A 25,008-nucleotide genomic window follows, 5' to 3' on the forward strand; every position below is an offset into this window, starting at 1 on the left:
TAATAATCACATTTATTTCTCTTTTCTGTACAACACTTTATTAATGGTAGTAGTGTAGCAGGAATAAGGTGTAGTAGCCTGTAAACTTATTTCTGTATAAATATTGTGTTTGGTTTATTTCTTTGTGGGAGGCGGCATGGTGGTGTAGGGGTTATTAGTGTCACCTCACAGCAACAAGGTTCTGGGTTTGAACCACACAACCGATGGGGGTCTTTCTGTGTGGAGTTTGCATGTTCTCCCCATGTGTGTGTGTGTGTGTGTGGGGGGGGGGGGGGGTCCTCTGGGTGCTCCGGTTTCCTCCCACGGTTCAAACACATGCAGATTCAGTGAAATACTCAGCCCTTGGGGTTGCACAAGACAGTACATAGTGGGTGGTAAAAGAGAGCAACTGGACTTGCTTGAAGGTCACCCCAACGACTCTCTAGGCTGTTCACACCCAGCCCCCAGTGACCCACACCAACAGGATGACTCAACGACACCTTAGATGAGCTTTTCATCCATGAGAGGATAAATAACTGATACTCCCTATTAGTCAGACAGAACTGAAGAAGCCTTTCGGATGAGAGGTGAAACATCTTCAAGAATCTTCAAGCAAGTCCAGTTGCTCTCTTTTACCACCCACAGTTTACTATGACCTGGATGACTGAGAATCTTCACAGACAACACAGTACATACTTAGTACCAGTCCCAGACCCGGCTAGATTGGGGAGGGTTGTGTCAGGAAGGGCGTCCGGTGTAAAACCTACACCAAATCAAATATGCAGAACAAATCTGCGGTGGCGACCCTGAACATAGGAGCAGCTGGAAGAAGAAGAAGAAGAAGAAGAAGAAGAAGAAGAAGAAGAAGAAGAAGAGGGTTTGTTTCTTTCTGTATTTGTTTGTTTGTGTTATTTGCGCCTCATTGTTGTGAAGAATAAATTACTTTGTATCCACATGGCATGAGTTTTTTTTTAATCTCTAAAGATATACACTACCGTTCAAAAGTTTGGGGTCACCCAGACAATTTTGTGTTTTCCATGAAAAGTCACTCTTTTATTTCCCACCATAAGTTGTAAAATGAATAGAAAATATAGTCAAGATATTTTTCTGGCCATTTTGAGCATTTAATCGACCCCACAAATGTGATGCTCCAGAAACTCAATCTGCTCAAAGGAAGGTCAGTTTTATAGCTTCTCTAAAGAGCTCAACTGTTTTCAGCTGTGCTAACATGATTGTACAAGGGTTTTCTAATCATCCATTAGCCTTCTGAGGCAATGAGCAAACACATTGTACCATTAGAACACTGGAGTGAGAGTTGCTGGAAATGGGCCTCTATACACCTATGGAGATATTGCACCAAAAACCACACATTTGCAGCTAGAATAGTCATTTACCACATTAGCAATGTATAGAGTGGATTTCTGATTAGTTTAAAGTGATCTTCATTGAAAAGAACAGTGCTTTTCTTTCAATTTCAAAATGACCCCAAACTTTTGAGCGGTAGTGTGTGTATATACGAACTCATCCATCTGTGTAAAGATCTGTTTTGAGGAACAAAATGTAAAAAGAACTTCCGGTCTAAATCTCACATCAAAGCCAAGTGCTCATTTCAAAGCTGCCGCCGCACGCGCGCTCCTCCCAGGCCGGCTGCGCTCTCGTCCGATTGGCCGGGCGGGCCTCATTTGCATTGACGTCATTAGAGGCTGTAGGTCAATCCTCGCGCGTGCTTTTATTGGATCTGCTGCTGTCAAGCAGCGCTGAAGGTCTGGAGAAGCGGAGGAGCAGAACAACACCGTTTATTCCGCCGCGTTTGGGCCGCTTTTCGGCTCCGATCCGCTCCGCCGACGCGCTCGGGCTCGAACCGGAGACGTGCAGGGCGCAGATCAGATCGGGGCTGGGGTTTCTTTTCTTTTTTCTGTTTTTTTTTTTCTTTTTTTCTTTCTTTTTCTTTTTCTTTTTTTTTTTTGCTGGGATCCCGAGCGGGTCCCGCAGACAGTGTGACAGCCTCCAGCCCGCATCTCTTCCCCTTTCTTTGCTCCTGAAGCAGGAGAGCCCGGAGGCCGTGCGGTTCCTCTCGCAGCTCCTCCTGGATTTGTTGGTGTCCATCTCGGATGCGAGCGCGCGCGCGCGGCGCCTCGGAACCTGCGCGCTTCGGGTGGGATTCGACCCTCTCCCTCTCTCTCTCTCCGGGTGTCTGACGGCGCAGATTAATCCGCCGCAGTAATGCTGAGGGAATATTTTCGCCTGTTGAAACGCCGTGAAGCGCAGAAGATCTCCTCCTCCGTCACTCAGAGCTGATCTTCTCTCTTCAGATTTCAGGGTGGAGTAAAAAAAAAAACATACAAAAAATAAAACAAGGCCAAACATGGATCAAACTTGGGCCTGGAACTAACTACAAGACAACATTTCTTTCTTTTCTTTCCTACATTTCTTTAAAAGAGGTTGCAGTGCCATGATGACGGAGTGGTGATGATGATGATGATGATCTTAATGATGATGGTGATGATGATGGTGGTGGTGATGATGGTGAAGTGGGTTTGATCCAAAATGGAGCTCCATGGAGTTTGAGCACGAGAGGAAATCTGTGTCCTGGTCAGGGGGGTGGAGGGGAAAAGGAAGATAGACTATTATTATTATTATTATTATTATTATTAGTGTCATCATTTATTATTATTATTATTATTATTATTATTATTATTATTATTATTATTAATGCATACAAACAGGGAAATAAAGGACAAAAAGAGAAGGAGGAGAAGAAGATAATCGAGTGGAGAACATAATGTTCCTGGCCTGGTTTGGAGAACTTACACGGAGTATCTAAAGGGCCTTCTAGGTGGATGTGGAAAAAAAGGAACAAGTGGAGAACGTGACCAGGCCTGGGTTGGAGGAGAAGAACTCAATGAGAAGAACTAGAGAATATAACTTGCCTGACCTGGTTTGAGGAACTTTGTAGAGTATCTACAGGGCCTTCGTAGTGGACTTAAGGAACAAAAAGAAGTTGAGGAACAAGTGGAGAACAGAACAGGCCTGAGCTGAAGGAGCCGAGCCAAAGGGAAGAAGAAGATAATCAAGAGGAGAACGTATCTCAGCTTTTCTCAGGAATTGAGAAGATCAAGAAGTCGACTCGGGAATCTAAGAGGCCTTGAGTGGAGGACTTGACTTAAAAAAAAAAAGATCAACTAGAGAACATAACGTGCCTGTTCTGGTTTGGAGAACTTGCTATCTAAAAGGCTTTCTATGAGGACCTAAGGGAAGGACATAACCGGTGTGGACAAAGAAAGGAGGAGTGGAGAACCTGAGTGAAAAAGGAAGACCTACCTAGGTGTCCTGGCTTGGAGGACATAACAAGACAAGAAGAAGAAGAGGAAGAAGCGGGAGTGAAGCATGGGCTGTGCCTCCAGCATCCATATCTCGGATCGGGTGGTGTATCACAGTGGAAAAGAGTCCGAGGACTGCCCCCCACACTCCCCCCCACAAGGCAACAACACCCAGAACTGCCCCATCAAGGCCTCTGAGTACAAGGTGACACACACACACACACACACACACACACACACACACACACACACACACACACACACACACAAAATCAGAGCATGTACTGATATTCAATTCTCAACACTTTATCATGGTTCTTATGTCGTTTCTGACCTCCATGTTGTTGTTTTTTTATTCTCCCATGGAATTATGGGATTGCATTCTGTGAGAAGGACACATGCCACTTTATCTGCCCTACTTAGGCAGCCTACTCGCCAAGGGAGCCACAAGAGTGTGAGAAGCACAGCGGACAGAATGGATCAAAAATGTTTTAAAAAATGTTAGCCAGTTATCACAATTTGAGGATTTTATATTGTGAGAATGTGGTGCTGGTGTGTGTGTGTGTGTGTGTGTGTGTGTGTACAACTGAGGGTTCCTAGAATCCAGGAGTCAACACACACACACACACACACACACACACACACACACACACTGTGTAGGTCAGGAACATGCCTGGGACTTATATAAATTGTTTACATTCTTTTTTTTTTAATCTATATTTTCTCCTAGTTTTATTCATTTCTAAGTCCCACCCACTTCCTGCAATGTAGTCCAAAATCTGTGGCTCCTCAAAATCATTGAAATTTGTCTAAAACTTTTGAGGATTTAAGATTTTAAGGATTTAAAGTATTAAATTAACTCCAGGTCACTCACTCATGGTCCAAGGATTCTTTCTGCGTTTCTTTTAACCTGGTGGACGTTGACTGAAATTTTTTTCCTTCTTTTGATGCAAATGAATCTGTTTTGAAAAGACTCAACATCACGTATCACACGCGCGCGCGCACACACTGGATAATATGAGGCAGGGTTGTGTACGTCAAGGCCGTCAGCACACACTCGTCCTCCTCAGCTGCATAACCGATGACCAAAAAATTCATACAAAAATAAAAAAGTGAAAAATGATCAAAAAAGTCCTTCTGCAACACTTTATCACTCAACAAAAATGTAAAACATTTTAAAACAGAACATTTCTGTGTATTTTCTGCATTAAAAAAGTTACATTTCTGCATCTGACCAATTATTAAAGGGGAACTGAAGTCATTTTTAAATCTGCTTTATTTCTTAATTAACGTGTTATTCAATTATGTTTTGGGTTTTAGTAGCCTTATATCGTGACTCGTATTGGCAACTAATTGCAATTAAATATGATACTTATCGGCCTATTCGGTTTTTAGCCGTGTTGAATTTAGTTCGTTTGGTCCACGGCAGGCGTCGCTTATCCGCGCTATCTTCACGAGACTTGTGCTAGACTTCGAAACGTGAAGAAGTGTCAGCCAGGTGTCGGTGCCGCCATTTTGAAAACTGTTTTCCAAATGAAATATTGCACAAAAATGAGTTTAAATGACGATTACTGCTGACTTTTTTCAAACTTTCCTGATTGCTATCAAAACAAACAAAACTTCCGGCTTGATTACATCAGAATTTGAAAGAGGCCGCACACGTCTTTGGACAACGTTGGCGGATGTTGGTCGCTTTGATTTCCGCTGTACATTTTACTTTCTTCCTACGATGTCTCGCACAGGTCTCAACGAATCTCGTTTACGGTCATTGCTTTGACATACACTACCGTTCAAAAGTTTGGGGTCACTTTGAAATGTGCTTATTTTTGAAAGAAAAGCACTGTTCTTTTCAATGAAGATCACTTTAAACTAATCAGAAATCCACTCTATACATTGCTAATGTGGTAAATGACTATTCTAGCTGCAAATGTGTGGTTTTTGGTGCAATATCTCCATAGGTGTATAGAGGCCCATTTCCAGCAACTCTCACTCCAGTGTTCTAATGGTACAATGTGTTTGCTCATTGCCTCAGAAGGCTAATGGATGATTAGAAAACCCTTGTACAATCATTTTAGCACAGCTGAAAACAGTTTAGCTCTTTAGAGAAGCTATAAAACTGACCTTCCTTTGAGCAGATTGAGGCCCTGTCCACATGGCAACGGATTCAGGTGAATCCGATAAAATTTTTTATCGTTTCGGCCTGGCGTCCACACGGCACCGGCGTTTTGGGTGCCCCAAAACGATATTTTTTGAGAACGGTTTCCAGAGTGGAAAAATCTGGCAATGGTGCCGTTGCGAAGTCGTCTGGATGAGTAGAACGGATTTGTTTACGATGACGTCACAACCACATGACTAGAACAAGCAGCACTCACTCATTCACCCCCGGTAGAAGAAGGGGTTTATGCGCATGCGTCCTACTTCTTCTATTGTTCTGGTGTCTCCGATGGGACCGTCTTACAGCGCACGTAGAGGTGTGGCATGTGTATTGCATCGTTTTCAGCAAGCACTGCGTTGCCATATGTACCTGATATTTTACTGATCTGTTGCCCATGTGGACGCGATATTTTTTTTACCCGCTAAAAAAAAAAATCTTGTTGCCGTTGTCGTGTGGATGTAGCCTGAGTTTCTGGAGCATCACATTTGTGGGGTCGATTAAATGCTCAAAATGGCCAGAAAAATGTCTTGACTATATTTTCTATTCATTTTACAACTTATGGTGGGAAATAAAAGTGTGACTTTTCATGGAAAACACAAAATTGTCTGGGTGACCCCAAACTTTTGAACGGTAGTGTATGGACTGATATATTATAGAGCATATTTCAAACACTCATAACTTGCTATAGCAGCGACAAAATAGCGATCAAAAATGCATTCTGATATTTAATAAAATGAGAAATAGAATTGGCGGCATGGTGATGTAGTGGTTAGCACTGTCACCTCACAGCAAGAAGGTCCGGGTTCGAGCCCCGTGGCCGGCGAGGGCCTTTCTGTGTGGAGTTTGCATGTTCTCCCCGTGTCCGCGTGGGTTTCCTCCGGGTGCTCCGGTTTCCCCCACAGTCCAAAGACATGCAGGTTAGGTTCAGGGCCGTTGACAGCTTTGGCTGGGCCCGGGACAAAATAATCTGAGTGGGCCCCCCCCTCAATAATCTGAGTGCCCCCCCCCACACACACACACACATACGCGCGCACGCACATCGCCACACAGCAACCACCCACACCCAACCCCTCTTTTCACAGTCTCCATTCACTCCAACCCTTAAATAACAGGTATTCCAAGCCCATTATAACAGTCAACCATTTTATTTCAACATTTCAACATATTTACAGTTTGAACATTTCCTTAGTCTGCAACTATTCAGGTGCGAAATGCAATGCGCCGGACTTTTGCTGTGGCAAAGTCGTCAATAAGGTCATTGAAGTCCAGCTTCTTTGCAAGTTCGCGCTCTATAGAGAGCATAGCCAGCCCATTGAGCCTCTCCTGTGACATGTTTGAGCGCAGGTAGTTGATAAACCAAAATGATTGTTTACGGGATGGAACTGGGCCTCAATGAGAACGGAGTTATGGCTTTCCCAAAATCTGAACATAGAAGCATCACCACTAGTGATGTGTACAGTGAGTTTTTCAGTGTATTTTTTTGTCTTGTTTTTCATAAACGTCCTTTCCGTACTCGATTTAGAATGTTACAAAAAAAATTGACACCCTCCCAACCACGTAACATTAGCCTATCTGACCTGGGGGCTGACACGTTTATTACAGATAAACCAAAAGGATTACAACGTTCCCTGGATATAGAACTGGACCGAGAAGATTTCAAAATCTTAACGTGTAAGCAACAACAATAAAACAGAGGTTGTTTTATTCATTTTGGGCTTATTAGGCTACTTTCATTAATTGCGCTTTTCATACAGGCCTATCATTTTTCACTTGAGCAAGGGAATTGTTTGAAGAGTATCTAGTCTAAGCGAAAGTTTAATGTTTTGCAACAGACTAACCTCAAAACACCCCATTTATAGCCCATTCGTTACATTAAACTCTATCTAGCTGGCAATTTCACATGCCGTCGTATCTACACGGGATGATTTCCAACAAAATAAGGTTTAATTAACAAGAGGCAGCGTTCCACGGGCTTTCAGCTAACCGGAGTCCAGCTCAGCGCAGCTCAGCAAGCGTGCCTAAAACATTTGGATATGATTGCGGGCCAATGTGCTATTCTTTGCTTCATTGAGATATATGCAACACAGTGTTATTAAACCGATATGTTTATGAAATAATTCAATGCCCTGTGCATTTCAGTGTTCACTCAGTGTACCCTGCTATCCCCTACTTTATAATTACGAATGGCACGTTGCGCGTGCTGGGGTTACATTACGGGGCTGGAAAAAAGTTATCTGTGTCTTACCTGGCTCAGCTGCCCCACTGCCTTCACCACCTGCTGCATCATCTGAATCTTTTCTAAAATATCTATGCAGTGAGCCCCTGAGGCTCTTGGCTTCTACATCTCGTTTTCTCTTTTCTTTTCTTTGCTCCTGACTTGTGCATGTTGGCAAACGGGCTCGCACGCTTATTGTCGAAGCGTTATGATGGAATAGTGCCGTGTTATTTGGCGCCTTAATCAAAGACCAAACCATTTCTGCATTAGGGGTGGTAGGTGGGTTCTTGAATCTATTTTCGAAGACAATAAAGGCAAAAGAACCAGAAATCATTCATTGAATGCAAATATAGCACATTTTTCTCCCCCGAATCAACACATTTTGAAATGAAACAGAATGATTAATGGCATCTTCATGAGGGACCAGTTCTGGGCCCCCCCTCATGCCTGGGCCCGGGACAAAATACCCGGTTGTCCCCCCCTGTCGACGGCCCTGGTTAGGTTAACTGGTGACTCTAAATTGAGCGTAGGTGTGAATGTGAGTGTGAATGGTTGTCTGTGTCTATGTGTCAGCCCTGTGATGACCTGGCGACTTGTCCAGGGTGAACCCCGCCTTTCGCCCGTAGTCAGCTGGGATAGGCTCCAGCTCGCCTGCGACCCTGTAGAACAGGATAAAGCGGCTACAGATAATGAGATGAGATGAGATGAGTGTGACAGTCAAAGTGTCCAGAAGAACTGTGGCTGGTTCTGTAAGATGCTCAGGAAAACCTACAGATCATTTCCGCATAAAACTGCACTTACTGGACCTGAGACGGAGATTTTGGGATTTTTTTAGCAAAGGGCCGTCTCACACCAAATACTGACTTTGTTTCATTTATTATGGCTCACTGATTACTGTTTTTTAATGTTAAAACATTTAATTTAATTATTTTTTTAAGCCATTTTTGGTCGACAGCATTTCTTTACATGTGCCTAAGACCTTTGCACAGGACTGTATATCACGGTATGACGCGTCGTCCCTTCAAGGACTGACTTGACGGCCAGATATTTTTGGTATCGTTTGGTTTCCGACTGAACAAACAGTAGTCAAGTTTAAATTTGATATCACATCCAAATATCAAAGGATGTGTGATTTATGGGGCTTGTTTATCAACTAACATTACTGAATTTAGCCCTTGTGTTGAGGGTAAAATGTGATTTTGCAGAAATGGGGTGTTGATTTGTTAACATGCAGCGTTATTTGTGTTAATGTTGTCGACTCTGTTCCACTGTTTTGTCTTTAACTGTAATGAAAATCATTGATGATGTCTGAAATGTGCGCACAGGTAGCGTTAAATCTGACCAATCCAGGCTTAATCTAAAGCTTCCTAACATCAATGTACATGGAAAAAGTAGTTTAAATAATTTGAAGCTACATTGCTAATTATGAACAGTTGCTAATCATAAGAAGATGATTCCTTGTTTGGACTTGTTAGCGCTCACACTGAGTTGTTTTGGTCTAATTTCTACTCCACAGAAAAGAAGCAGCTCATGAATTTCTCAAAGATAAACGATCACTTGCTTGATGAAATAATTTCACTAAATTACAAGCTGCTTTATTTGAAAAGCACAACCTCTTCACTACAAGAACTTGTAGCAAGTCAAATATTTTTGCTAGTGACACTTGTTCGATAGTGATGGTGAACCTCACATCATATTTTCACAGTTCAGTATGCTGAGCGGAACTCTGATTGGATTAGCAGTGCTAAATTAGCATTACACAGAACAATAGTAGCGTCCATCAAGACTGAGACTGAGGCCCTGTCCACACGGCAACGGATTCAGGTGAATCTGATAAAATTGTTTATCGTTTCAGCTTGGCGTCCACACGGCACCGGCGTTTTGGGTGCCCCAAAACGAAATCTTTTGAGAACGGGTTCCAGAGTGGAAAAATCTGGCAACGGCCCCGTTGCGAAGTCCTCTGGATGAGTAGAACGGATTTGTTTACGATGACGTCACAACCACATAACTGTCAGTGCTTCACGCCGGGTAGAAGTGTAACGAACTCGATGCGAGTTGTCAACAAATCCTATAACTTGGTTCACGAAACGCGCTTACAAAATATTTTCACTGTGAATATTTATTGTGTAATGGTGCAAAGTGAGAGAGAGAGAGAGAGAGAGAGAGAGAGAGAATAGCCCTTAGGGCAGAGTCTTTAGTCCAAACACTGCGGAAGTACTGAGTATAACCAAACCGCGCACCGCCCGTGTGCTTTCCAAAAACAAAAACAATCCCGCCAGCAAAAATATGAAAAAAAAGGAGCGATCTCACCTCTTCAGATGTTGGTTTAAGTCCGACAATACATTCCTCAAAAAGGGCGTAGAAGAACAAAGTAATCCATCAATGTTTAGCATTCAATTTATTCTGGACCATTAAAGAATTCTGGAGGATATCAGAATGTTAGTGTACCGGCTTCCATCTACCCCCGTTCATTCCTCTTTCCGCGTCTTTCGTTTTACGCTACTGATTAATAATCAAAACTTTATGTGGCTGATGCTACAGAAGAAGGGGTTTATGCGCATGCGTCTACTTCTTCTATTGTTCTGGTGTCTCCGATGGGACCGTCTTACAGCGCACGTTGTGGTGTGGCATGTGTACTGTATTGTTTTCAGCAAGTGTTGTGTTGCCATATGGACCTGAAATTTTACTGATCCGTTGCCCATGTGGACGCGATATTTAAAAAAAAAAATCTCGTTGCCGTTGTCGTGTGGATGTAGCCTGAGACTCTGTGCCGTAGTGTGGAACTGGCTGCAATTGAAGTTCTGGAATATTCTGAATCACTAAAGAGTTCGGAAACTCTTCACAACAAGAAATACAGAGTCTTGTTTAAATTTCCCAAACCAGTTGTTGTGATAAAAATTCGCACCAGATCCACATTCCAGCGTGAACGTGGATGAAGTCCGGACTAAAAAGTTTCTTTAATGAATGTTCTTTATTGCGTGACTGTGATGCTCATTGATGTTATGTTGATAATTTTAGTTTCTTAAACTAGCTACAAGCAAAAAAACAAACAAAAAAAAAACCACCCTATGAGGAATTCTCTTCTTGTCGTTACTTCCGCTTTGCTCTTCATCAGTTTAGTACAGCAGGCTCCGCCCCTCAGCATTTCTTAGGGAAATACTGCGCTGCCCTTGGAAGTTTGCGATTACTACACAGTGTGTATTTAAAGGTGGGGTATGATATTTTTTTCAGGAGTATTTTTTACCATATTGCTTGAAAAGCTCCTCACACCCATGTTGCAAGCAGTACAATAGAAGGTTTGACCCAAAAACGAAATATTTTAATCCAGTCTACAGTGTAAAATAAAGGAAAAACGCCATCCAATCATATCGAGGTACCACCTCAAAATGATTGGATACTGACACGTCAATCAGACTGAAGCCCGCGAGCAGCCCGGCCCTTCTGTGTGTGTGTGTGAGAGAGCGAGCAGAGTGTCACACAGAGTGCAGGATTTTCTCAGTGCGCTCCCTCCAAACAACGGGGATTTACACGAAAACGGAAGGAGATATTCACAAAATTCTTTCACACTGAGTGCCACAAGGATCTCCTGAACACACTGATGTAATTTTTTGTCTGTAGTTTAAAAAATGAGGTCACTAGAGCGAGTTAAAAACAAGTGACTTTTCTGCTAAGTTTATAATGGCAGTCTATGGGGCTGCGCGGCTGTGCTCTCCTCACTTTCAGGCTTCTCATTCAAAACTGTAAATCCTATCGTGTAGGTAGACACATTGTGTGAATCAGGACAAGTGTGGCTACTACTTTTGAGAAAATTATGTGTGTGGATTGAAAATTGGGGCTGAAAACACAGTTTAAATGAGAAAGTTTGAGCTATTTTTCCAAGCTCTCTACACTCTGCTCCACTGGTGTGTAACGCAATAGACACCCATTATAAAGGCTGACTTTCTCAGGCTTTATAAGGAGGAGGAGGGGCAGAGACGCGGGGAGTGGGAGCATGGCGAGGGTGGGCGTGTTTCTTTTCAAAATATGGCTTGCGGGAACCGTTATTCCAAAATCTCATACCCCACCTTTAAGCGCTTTTGATCGGAAAAAATGGACAGCATATAAAAACATATTTGGGGTTTTGTATCGTTAATTACCACTTCAATCTGTAGAGTTCACGTTTGTTTTGGTGGCTGCCGTGACTTTTTGTTATTGACACTCAGAAAGTCAGGGATCATCGAAAAATACGAGTTCCCGAGTTATAATGACGACGTTATGGCAGCATTCGTGTGTGATTACTTTGTAATTGTGATATTTCTTACAGGACTCGAAGGCAGCACTAGTCAGAGAGCTTCACCCACAGGATATGGAGCATCTGATAGCTGTTGTACACTTTTCTGACCAGAAGCTTCAGGAACTTAAAGGATGAAATATGATTGACGCTTCTCATTTTTGTACGTTGATTTCTGACAAGAAAACAAATCCTGTTACCGCACAGTTTGTGATGAGTAAATTAGAAAACTCCACATTTCCTGATTTGTGATTGGCCACTTGCAAATTACCACTTTCTGTGAGAGTAGGTGGGACCAAAAGCTGTGTTAATTGAATGAAGAGGTCTGGATAGTGAGAACTGACCACATGAACACTCTCTTCCTCATTACAAGTTAGTCAGCGGTTTCACTTCCTGCATTCATATCCAGTGTAAAGTAAGACGGATATATGATTACAACCCCGATTCCAAAAAGGTTGGGACAAAGTACAAATTGTAAATAAAAACGGAATGCAATGATGTGGAAGTTTCAAAATTCCATATTTTATTCAGAATAGAACATAGATGACATATCAAATGTTTAAACTGAGAAAATGTATCATTTAAAGAGAAAAATTAGGTGATTTTAAATTTCATGACAACAACACATCTCAAAAAAGTTGGGACAAGGCCATGTTTCCCACTGTGAGACATCCCCTTTTCTCTTTACAACAGTCTGTAAACGTCTGGGGACTGAGGAGACAAGTTGCTCAAGTTTAGGGAGAGGAATGTTAACCCATTCTTGTCTAATGTAGGATTCTAGTTGCTCAACTGTCTTAGGTCTTTTTTGTCGTATCTTCCGTTTTATGATGCGCCAAATGTTTTCTATGGGTGAAAGATCTGGACTGCAGGCTGGCCAGTTCAGTACCCGGACCCTTCTTCTACGCAGCCATGATGCTGTAATTGATCCAGTATGTGGTTTGGCATTGTCATGTTGGAAAATGCAAGGTCTTCCCTGAAAGAGACGTCGTCTGGATGGGAGCATATGTTGCTCTAGAACCTGGATATACCTTTCAGCATTGATGGTGTCTTTCCAGATGTGTAAGCTGCCCATGCCACAGGCACTAATGCAACCCCATACCATCAGAGATGCAGGCTTCTGAACTGAGCGCTGATAACAACTTGGGTCGTCCTTCTCCTCTTTAGTCCGAATGACACGGCGTCCCTGATTTCCATAAAAACTTCAAATTTTGATTCGTCTGACCACAGAACAGTTTTCCACTTTGCCACAGTCCATTTTAAATGAGCCTTGGCCCAGAGAAGACGTCTGCGCTTCTGGATCGTGTTTAGATACGGCTTCTTCTTTGAACTATAGAGTTTTAGCTGGCAACGGCGGATGGCACGGTGAATTGTGTTCACAGATAATGTTCTCTGGAAATATTCCTGAGCCCATTTTGTGATTTCCAATACAGAAGCATGCTTGTATGTGATGCAGTGCCGTCTAAGGGCCCGAAGATCACGGGCACCCGGTATGGTTTTCCGGCCTTGACCCTTACGCACAGAGATTCTTCCAGATTCTCTGAATCTTTTGATGATATTATGCACTGTAGATGATGATGTGTTCAAACTCTTTGCAATTTTACACTGTTGAACTCCTTTCTGATATTGCTCCACTATTTGTCGGCGCAGAATTAGGGGGATTGGTGATCCTCTTCCCATCTTTACTTCTGAGAGCCGCTGCCACTCCAAGATGCTCTTTTTATACCCAGTCATGTTAATGACCTATTGCCAATTGACCTAATGAGTTGCAATTTGGTCCTCCAGCTGTTCCTTTTTTGTACCTTTAACTTTTCCAGCCTCTTATTGCCCCTGTCCCAACTTTTTTGAGATGTGTTGCTGTCATGAAATTTCAAATGAGCCAATATTTGGCATGAAATTTCAAAATGTCTCACTTTCAACATTTGATATGTTGTCTATGTTCTATTGTGAATACAATATCAGTTTTTGAGATTTGTAAATTATTGCATTCCGTTTTTATTTACAATTTGTACTTTGTCCCAACTTTTTTGGAATCGGGGTTGTACATTAGCCTTCATTATTCAGCTTTCATTTAAAAAAAAATCAGAATTTCACTAATTAGCCAGTAAACTTTAATGAGGATGAGTGAACATGTCTGTGAAGCATTTTAGTGTATTGACCTCTAACCTGAATCTCCTGGACGTCTGACCTTGTAAAAACCCAAATGTCTCAGACTGAGCTAGCGAAACAGTGAATAACAAACCGCTGGAGAGGACCTCCTCTCCGAGAGACATGTTTTCATTGAGCGCGAAGTTGATAACTGCAGGATCCAGAGCTGAAACATAGTCGTGGTCCTCAATGTGCGGTCCCAGTGTGTCGTCCTCCACTGGTCGCGCTCTAATCTCCAAAACCCCTGGTCTTTCTTTGTGATCATAGTATATTCATGCAGCCTGTGCACTATAAATGTAAATTATTATTATTATTATTAATTTAGGTAATTTAAAAACTATATTATTATTTTGCAGTGGGCACATAGGAAAGTGTAAAGTATAAAGTGCCTGTCAATATGTTTATTATGCTTGTATGATGAAAAACTCGCAAAGATATTTATCTAAATCCATGACCTACTCATTCTAAACCTGCCGAACTTCACCGGTGAAGCTCTCAACCCCAGAGGGTTAAAATGGAGAAATTGTTCCACTCAAACAACCTTGGTGTGGAACCAGTCCCTTCTTTAACAGTCACCACACTGGCTCGGACCCTGTCTCAGACCCTGTTTCAAACCCTGGCTCGGACCTTGTCTTGAACCCTGTCCCAAACCCTGTCTCAGACCTTGTCTCGAACCCTGTCCCAAACCCTGTCTCAGACCCTGTCTTGAACCCTGTCTCAGACCTTGTGTCAAGCCCTGTCTCGGTCCTTGTCTTGAACCCTGTCTCAGTCCTTGTCTCGGACCCTGTCTTGAACCCTGTTTCACAAGCATCCTTTTGTAAAATGCTGACTACAAACTTTTCGCCTGGTTTCCACATCGGAGGGAAATGAAAATTAACTGCTTTGTTCTACTTCCTGGAAGCTCAACACGAGGACACACAGCAGTGTTCAGCTGTCACATCGTCGGTTCGTTTAAACTTAAACTTCTCTTTCTGAGACGTTATCACCACATGATAAAAATCACAGCAGTAGCAGGGACAGTGGAAGTGATTTAGCAGGCTGAGATGTACGACAGCGCCACCGCGTGTATGTCATCAGTGATCGACTCCAGAGCAGGAACTTGTAAGGTTCCAATAACTAATTCCGACCCTGGTTTTATTTGTTGGTTAAGCACAGCAACCAGTTTGTCTTGGACCTTACTATCGGTGCTTACTGTGGCAAGTTTTGGTCACGCTCAGTTTTTAGAGATGAACCTGAAATTTTAGCTTGTAGCTCATAGCTTCCTCTGCTGTTTAATGCGCTGCTGCTCTGGTGTGGGAAAGCAAACGGAGAAAATAACAGAACTGTGTTAACAAACTTACACACACACACACACACACACACACACACACACACACACACACACACACAATTCAAGCTAAAGAATTATATAGACATAAGTAGAGGTAAATTTAATTTGAGTGAAACTTTGGTAAATTAGCGAATTAAGTTAAATTAACTAGCGAGGAACATTTTACAATTTAGCCAGTTAAATTAGCAGGATAGTTACAGTAAGTTTTATAAATCTGTTAAATTAGCTAACCAGGTAATCTGAGTTTTCTTTCCTAATGTACCTTAGAATTAATTCCAATGGGATTATTAATCATGAGCTCACCAGCAAACCAACTTGTAGCTTTGTGTGAGTTCACAGAATTTTTTCTTGAAGACTGCGCTAATTAGCGAACTAGCAAGTCGCGTACGATGGGGCGTGGTGAACCTGACATCAGCTCTTTTCATCCGTTAATAATATTCAGGTTACTCTCGAATACTTGAGTGTGTTTAAATGTCGATAATTTCTTTCACTCCACTTTTAATGAACATTTTGACGCAGGACTCGAACTTTTACTGAAGTACCGTTTCTCTGTGTCACACATTCCTTCCTGTTAACACTAACGTGTGTATTAGTGTCTCAGAGTGTGTGTTTGAATGACTGTGCTTAATGTAATTAGTGTAAATGATGAGTGTTTACACACACACACACACACACACACACACACTTCACGTCTAAATGTTTCCATGTATCATTAGTTAGACTGTATTCCCACAGGCTGCTCTGTGTGTGTGTGTGTGTGTGTGTGTGTGTGTGTGTGAGAGAGTAAGACAGAAATACAGTTGGATTGGTGTCTAAAAACAAATTAGTAGTGGTATAAATTTTTATGAGCATAATGTGTGTTATGAATATTTTGTAATTAGCATTTTTGGTTATTATTATTATTATTATTATTATTATTATTATTATTATTTAGTGTGTAATAAATATCCACAATAATTAAAAATACAATAAACATTTCATTTAAATTTCTTATGATCAGTACTAATGATTAAAACTTAAATTTTATATATATATAAATCAATCCCACAATCAAGGCTAACAAAGAAACAGCTATTAGCCCAGTGTTCCAACATCCATAATCGAAATCTACTATCACAACTAGAGATTAATGAAATACAACAACGATGCTACGGCAAGGGGGAGCCAGGAAGACAGGTCAGCGGGGAGATGTCATCATCCCCACAACCAGAGATTGGGTACCAAGCCCCAACAGCTAACAGCCTCAACACAAGAGCTGCTGACCTGAGAAGGAAGATCGTGACCCAACTGGAAACCTGGAGCCCCCGATGAATACCGAAGCTGAGTTGCCAAGTACCTTCAGAAGATCTACTAGTAGATGTGAATGCTGCTCTGAAGACAATCTCCACAAGAACCATCACTGAGACCAACAAGCTGATACACAGTACAGCAACAGTAATCATGGAGATGCTTGGACACAAGGTGGGCTCGGGACATAACAAACAGTATCCACCATGGAAGAGACGATTAGAGGCCAAGATAAAGGCAGCAAGGAGAGAAGTTAGCCAGCTAGCTGAACTACAGAAAGGGAACATGGTGAATAAAGGGGCGCCCAGGAAGTACAACTCACTCTCCATACCAGAGGCACTCGAAACTGCCAAACAGCGACTAACAGCTCTGGCCACCCGGTTGAGGAGATACACCAAGGAAGGAGAGGCCAGGAGAATAAACAAGCTGTTCTCCACTGAACCAGCCAAGGTGTACTCTCAATGGCAGGGGAACAACAACCGGTCAGACCCACCAAGAGCTGAGGTGGAAAAATACTGGAAAGACATATGGGAAAGAAAGGCATCACACAACACCGATGCCCAATGGTTAGTGGACCTAAGAGCTGACCACAGCAACCTCCCAGAACAAGAATCAGTAACCATCTCAATGGCAGACGTCCAAGAAAGAGTGTCAAAGATGAAGAGCTGGACAGCACCAGGCCCCGATATGATCCATACGTACTGGCTGAAGAAGCTAACTGCACTCCATGAACGCCTAGCAGCACAGATGAACCAGCTGCTGAGGGATGGAACCCACCCAGAATGGCTAACCCAAGGCAGGACAGTCCTAATCATGAAGGACCCCCAGAAGGGACCCATCCCATCCAACTACCGGCCAATTACCTGTCTCTGCACAACATGGAAGGCCCTGTCAGGCATCATTGCGGCAAAAATGAGTAAGCATGTGGCTCAATACATGAGCGAGGCACAGAAAGGAATTGGCAGTAACACCAGAGGAGCCAAGCACCAGCTACTGGCCGATAGAACAGTCGCCCGAGACTGTAAGAAGAGACAGACCAACCTGTGCACTGCCTGGATTGACTACAAGAAAGCCTACGACTCAATGCCACACACATGGATACTGGAATGTCTGGAACTGTATAAGATCAACAGGAACCTAAGGACCTTCATCCAGAACTCAATGGAAATGTGGAAGACAACCCTAGAGGCCAACTCAAAACCCATTGCCCAAGTCAACATCAAGTGCGACATATACCAAGGAGATGCGCTATCACCACTGCTGTTCTGCATAGGCCTGAACCCCCTCAGTCAGATCATCACGAAGAGCGGCTACGGGTACCGATTCCGTAGTGGGGCAACAATCAGCCACCTGCTCTACATGGATGACATCAAGCTGTATGCCAGGAATGAGCGAGAAATAGACTCGCTGATCCACACCACCCGGATCTACAGCGATGACATAGGGATGTCATTCGGATTGGACAAGTGTGGCCGGATGGTCTCAAAGAGAGGCAAGATGATCCGGACTGAGGGGATTGACCTACCAGAGGGCAACATAGGTGATATCCAAGACAGCTACAAGTACCTTGGCATCCCACAGGCTAATGGAAACCATGAAGAGGCCACAAGGAAGTCAACCACAGCCAAATACCTCCAGAGAGTAAGGCAGGTCCTGAAAAGTCAGCTGAATGGTAAAAACAAGGTCCGAGCCATCAACATGTACGCACTACCAGTCATCAGATACCCCGCTGGTATCATAAACTGGCCAAAGGAGGAGATAGAAGCCACAGATATCAAGACTAGAAAGCTCCTCACCATGCATGGAGGGTTCCACCCCAAGTCCAGCACCCTGAGACTATACACTAAGCGGAAAGAGGGAGGCCGAGGGCTAGTGAGCGTCAAGACCACGGTCCAGGATGAAACATCGAAAATCCGAGAATACATCAGAAAGATGGCCCCAAAGGATGAACTGCTAAGTGAATGTCTCAGGCAGCAGAACCCTGATGAGAGTGCAGAGGAGGAGGAGGAACAGACAACCTGGAGAGACAAACCCCTACATGGCATGTACCACCGTCAGATAGAGGAAGTGGCTGATATCAAGAAATCCTACCAGTGGCTGGATAATGCAGGACTGACAGACAGCACAGAGGCAGTAATCATGGCAGCACAAGAACAGGCCATAAGCACAAGAGCCATAGACGCCAGGATCTACCAGAGTAGATCAGACCCAAGATGCAGACTGTGCAAAGAAGCCCCTGAAACAGTTCAGCACATAGTAGCAGGGTGTAAGATGCTAGCTGGATCAGCGTACATGGAGAGGCACAACCAAGTGGCTGGGATAGTATACAGGAACATCTGCAACCAGTATGGAATAGAAATACCCAAGTCCCAATGGGCCATACCACAGAAGGTGGCTGAGAACAACAGGGCCAAGATTCTGTGGGACTTCAGCTTCCAGACTGACAAACAGATCCTGGCTAACCAACCGGACATAGTGGTGGTGGACAAAGAGCAGAAGAGGGTGGTGGTGATAGATGTGGCGATCCCAGCTGACGCCAACATCAGGAAGAAGGAACATGAGAAACTTGAGAAGTATCAAGGGTTGAAAGAGCAGCTGGAACGGATGTGGAAGGTCAAGGGTTGCGTGGTCCCCGTGGTAGTGGGGGTACTTGGGGCAGTAACCCCCAAACTGGGAGAGTGGCTCCAGCAAATCCCAGGAACAACATCTGAAGCCTCAGTCCAGAAGAGCGCAGTCCTAGGAACATCGAAGATACTGCGCAGAACCCTCAAACTCCCAGGCCTCTGGTAGAGGACCCGAGCTTGAGGATGACATGGATACCACCCCCCCGCCGGGGGTGAGAAGGAGATTTTTATATATATATATATATATATATATATATATATATATATGAGTTCATTATATTTAGATGTAAGAAACCTTTATTTGTCATAAGCAACTCAATATTATGTGTTAAATATTTCATTTAATTTATAATACCGTAGTAACCAGTAAACTCCTGATACATGTATTATCAGAGCTCCATACTTAAGATAATATGGTAAAGCATCAACCTGATTTTTGATGGCTTTGACTGTACGATGTCCGTGTCTCACCACAGGGAACCTGACCGTAACTTCAGGGAAATGTATCTCATAAACACTCGACCACCAGGCAACGAAATCTCTCTTTATTTCCATAAGACAGATGGGTTTTTATCCAGCACTTATTTTTAATTTACTTTTGAAAAAATAACATGGGATTATTTACTAACACATTTTACAGAAAATATTCACGACAGTTTCATATAAAGCGAGTTAAAACAGTTTTATTCGTCCACTCGCTTGTTGGACAGTTGACAGTTTGTGTCGTGTAAGGGCGATAGACAGATGGAATCGCAGGAAGAGTTTTATTGAAAACACATGAGCAAACAGATCTGAAATGAGTGGAAAAGCAGGCAGTGGTGGAGTGAGACACAGACAGGATATCGGAGGGATACTATACTTACAGTCCATAAACACAAACAGGGTCAAAACCAGAAAAGTGACACAGAATACAAGGCTTTCACAAAGTCTGTGTGTTACTCAGAGTCCTTATATAAATGTCTGCGCAGTGATTGCGCTCTAATCAGGAACAGGTGCATGGGGATTAGTCCTAATGGTGGTGTGTGTGTGGCTGTGACAGATGAAACTAAATGACTGTGTGGCGTATGGAGTGTGATGGATGGTAACTCTACAGCAGTGGTGTAAAGTGAAAGCGCTGGTTCACTGCTGTCCCTCAGGCACCCAGCAGAGTCACACCATAATAAATGCACCAGTGTTGTTTCTGGCGCATGGCATGCGGCGTCAAAGAAAGGAATAAATATGTATCGTAACTGCGATGCGTCTCTCATTATTGGTCTCACTGTCATAAGACGGTGCAGTAATTTATCGAGGTGAGAAACACGACACGATACAATTCACTGGTTCATTCATGGTGCTGTAATATTATTATTCTATTCAAGGGGATTTTGTGCTCTTGAAAATATTTTGCTCACAAACTCATAGCAAAGTATTTCCAAATAAAAAGGATAATAATGTAGCGAATATCTGCGAGTATGTTTTGTAACTGATTATTAGCTTCCGTCTGATTAACTGAAGTTTATATTATTGTACCATAAACAATTTTTACAGAGGACACGTTTATCTGAAGGCCATAGAACACACACACACACACACACACACACACACACACACACACACACACAGAACATTAAAGCTAACTGAACTAGCAGGCTAACTGCCCAACATTATTCATGTTACATATATTGAATCTTTAATTATTGATTATTTTTTTTAATTTGTGTCACTACTTTTTCATGTAAATAATTATATATGTATAATTATATATTGCAATTATCTTTAAAAGTGTGAACATTAACTGTTAATTACTTAATATTAATCATTGTTAACACTTTAAATATTTAAACAATTAATAAATTATAATAAATGATAAAATAATTTAACCAATTACGGACAGGATTATTTATTTAATGACACGTGTGTTTCACACTAATGTTTATTTTAATATCAATCAGAAATTACAAGTAATTAAAACATTTTAGTAACTCTTTGATGTTTGGGATGTAACCTGAGGACAGGTACAGACGTTAGCGAGCTGAAGCTAAAGCTAAGCACACACCGTTTTGTCTAAAGTTGTAATGTGTGTGATTTGGGACACAACCAGCATAATATACTGACTTTATACATATTATTATTATTATTATTATTATTTATTAGTTAATTAATAATAATTATTATTAATTATTAGTATGCAGTCATACTTTAGTGCAGCTCTGTTGATGTGTGTGTGTGTGTGTGTGTGTGTGTGTGTGTGTGTGTGCGCATGTGTGTTTACTGCATTGAGTCAAGGGCGCGACTCCATCTGGGCGGCCCTGTGTGTGTGTGATAAGCCTCGAGTACAAGGACTGATCGACGGCATTCTCAATCTGTAGCTACATTCCAGTGTGTGTGTGTGTGTGTGTGTGTATGAAAGCTTGATTGTATATGTGCAGGAACATGTGTGTGTGTGTGTGTGTCACCCCTTTTCCACCAGGGCAGTCTGAGGGCCGGTTCGGAGCTGCTGTCTGATCTCCAACCAGTTTTTTTGTGTTTCAGCAGCCAAAGACCTGGCTGTCGGCCAGAAACACTGGTTCTAGAGCATCACCAACTCTTTACTGGTCTAGAACCAACAACCACTTTTTGAGACTGGGGCAGGATTATCACGACTAACATAAATGAATTGAACTCTGTGGCCGCCATTAAAAAAAAAAACCAGAGCAAGTGTAGCATCTTGTTTGATTAATCCAGTCGTCCTCCGTTATTGTTGTTGTGGTTGTTGTTGTTGACGCTGGTGTTGCTGGGAAAGCAGAGACATTTAGAGACAGATCCAGTGACGTAATGATACGGCTCAGTGGCGGCTCTGTATCCCGTGGAAAATCAAGCTGTTTTTGAGAAGGTTTACAAGTTGAACCAACTCTGACCAGCACAAGCTCCTTCTTCATGTTGGTGTAAAGAGGAGAACGTGTGTGTGTGTGTGTGTGTGAGAGAGAGAGAGAGAGAGAGAGAGATCTAGGGGACAGGCACACTGTGGTTTATCTAGCCTTGGCTCACAGCTCTGTTCCTACACACACACACACACACACACACACACTGAGCGAGAGACACAAGATCTATAATTGAGAAAACTCTGTGTGTGTGTGTGTGTGTGTGTGTGTGTGTGTGAGGAAGTTTGTAAATTTGAAACTGAAGTGTTTGGGAAAGTGACGTTACCCAGATCTGTGTGCAATCATCTTGTCCTTGCTCAGCAGCCCCAGCTCTGTGTGTGTGTGTGTGTGTGTGTGAGACTAAGCAGGCTGTGGACACACTCGTGCAGTTCCGCTCTGTGTGTAAACACTCGTATGTAACAGTAGGAATAAAACTCCATCACTCTGGGTAGCTTTAGCGTTAGTGTTAGCGTTAGCTTTAGCCTGAGCGACAGGTTCGCTAACGTCGTTCACTCAGCGCTGGTTGTGTCCCAAATCACATAATACTGCACGACTGAGTGTGTACTCCCCGCAGCGTGCTGTTCAAATATTTAAACAGCTTTTATACACTGATTCTGTGTGGATCAGCTGTTTCAGAGGAACTGTGTGTCTGTGTGTGTGTGTTTGGCATCATAATTATTATTCCTGCTTTTCCTCTTCTTGTCCATCGAGTAACACCGGCTCCATCCCAAACCGCTCACTAAACAAATGTACACTGCACTGTACTGTAGGTGACAGGATGTGGTTTGGGACACAGAAAGTGTGTGTGTGTGTGTGTGTTACTACACTTCCTGTCTGCTGCTTCTCTGATTCCTGTTTGAGGGAAGTAAAGATCAGATACAGGAAGTGCCCTCAGACCAAAAGAAGAGCTGCACTGAGCATGTGCACAAACTGCTCTTACTGAAAGGAAGTGACATCATTGTTATGATCTGTACTGATAGTTTGCACCATGTACACAAACTGACTCTGAATCAAACTGAGTTTCATTCTGAATCAAATTCAGTCCGATTCTGAATCAAACTCACTCTGATTCTGAATCTTACTCTAATTCTGAATCAAACAAACTCTGATTCTGAATCAAATTCAATTCAATTCTGAATCAGATTCACTCTAATTCTGAATCATGGCTCATCTAATTCTGGCAAACATGGCTTCTTATCTGGATCAAATTCAATCCAATTATGAATCAAATTCTGTCCGATTCTGAATCAAACTTACTTTGGCTCTCACTGTTAAGTCGAACTTGCATTGTGATCCTGAATCAAACTCAGTTGGTCTCTGACTCTGATTCTAATTTAATTGGCACTGTGTTTGCATTCTTGACTTTGTTAAACATGTTGTTTATAGACCTCTTGCAGTCACGTGACCGAATCCCAGCTGGAATGTAAACAGCCGCCATCTTGTCGGTCAACAACACAGCTGAATATAACCGACGGACTACACGGCTCATTTTTCTAATGAACAGATAACTAGATATATGTCTAAAATAAACGACCTACAGATTAGTGACCCTTATCGATTACCGGACGTAGTTTTCACGACCGTGTCAGTGGATGTTGAACTGCCAGAGGTGGAATACCCAGATGTGTATAATTACCTCATTAACTTTCCCTCGCTGTTCAGTGGTGAAGCACTGCGTGCTTATAAATCTCTGGACAGTTATCTTTACAGAAATTCAGGATTTGTCAGCCGCCCTCAGATGTGGCATCTTGTAAACAAGAAAATAACAATCCTCATTGGACGGGTAAGTCACTTAAGTATTGAGTATAGCACTGACCAGTCGATTATAGAATAGAATAAGATAATTCCAGCTGTAATTCCAAATCGTCCGTCTTGTTTACCATGGATCTGGCGTTGGAGAGGTAGAGGCTTGGCAGTGGAGATTTGAGTGGCTGTTTTCTGAGCTTAGTCAACAGGCCGGCTCTGCAGCCTCGCTTTTGCTTCCACTCCCGACACCACCTCCTTCGCCTGCCAGACCCGATAACAATCCACGGAGACCCCGCTGGTCTCGCTATCTCGTCCGGAATGTTGTGCATGCGATGGAAATCGCTACAAACCGTCATTTTCTGCTGGAAACCAATGTCCAGTAAGTCCATACGGTTGTAGTGGATATTGAAGTCCGGTACAGACGAACAACACGCAAAAATACACACAAAAAACATAAAAAACGTGCACAGGTAGGGAGAGCTTGTAGCCGCAGTGTCCCCATCATGCGCCGCCATATCCACTATTATGGTTGAATATTTTATATTATCAGTTAGATCAAGTATCAGTAGTCTATCACTATTACTGTATATATGGTATACCTGATAGCAGCAATCCATTTTGCACGCCTGTCAGGGTCCCGTGGCAGCCTACTGTCAAGTGTATGTGAGCATCATGGGTTTCCCACACTTGAAAGGGAAGGACTCGGGCACAGGATTCCACTCGTCTTATGTTTTATTGATTTTCAGTGGAGTTGACGTTGTAGTAGAATTGTATATAGTAGGGTTTTCCAGAAGAAAAGGTAGAAGTAGAAGCAGAAGTAGAAGGCGGAAATATGGCGTTTGACCGACAAGATGGCGTCTGTTTACAATCTGGATCGGCTGTGACGTCACATGCAAGTGGTCTATTGATTTCTCTGAGGATTTTACAAATCATAAAAGCAACAAATGAAAACCACAAAAGAACATATACTAAGTGCGAAGGTGATGAACTTGCATTTAAGATGTTGCACAAAAACACAAATTCCGGTGGTATGGTGGTGTAGTGGTTAGCGCTGTCGC

At 42.7% G+C, this 25,008-nt stretch overlaps 1 protein-coding gene and 1 long non-coding RNA gene across 2 annotated transcripts in view; one reads left to right on the plus strand and one right to left on the minus strand.

Annotated features, from left to right (window-relative positions):
- Positions 1-1,273: 1,273 nt before the first annotated feature.
- LOC132888217 (uncharacterized) lies at positions 1,274-22,919 on the minus strand. The gene is made up of 3 exons (XR_009654919.1): positions 22,491-22,919; positions 2,406-2,568; positions 1,274-2,285 (listed from the first exon to the last, which is right to left on the minus strand). It is a non-coding gene; the product is annotated as an uncharacterized LOC132888217 (long non-coding RNA).
- The window catches only part of pde8a (phosphodiesterase 8A), an 89,045-nt gene continuing 65,773 nt past the window's right edge, over positions 1,737-25,008 (plus strand). Inside the window, exon 1 of the mRNA XM_060924279.1 lies at positions 1,737-3,504. Coding sequence (XP_060780262.1) covers positions 3,367-3,504 — 138 coding nt within the window. The 5' untranslated portion in view covers positions 1,737-3,366. The remainder of the gene's footprint in view (positions 3,505-25,008) is intronic.

This window comes from Neoarius graeffei, chromosome 6 (genome assembly GCF_027579695.1).
Source record: "Neoarius graeffei isolate fNeoGra1 chromosome 6, fNeoGra1.pri, whole genome shotgun sequence".
Taxonomy (NCBI): domain Eukaryota; kingdom Metazoa; phylum Chordata; class Actinopteri; order Siluriformes; family Ariidae; genus Neoarius; species Neoarius graeffei.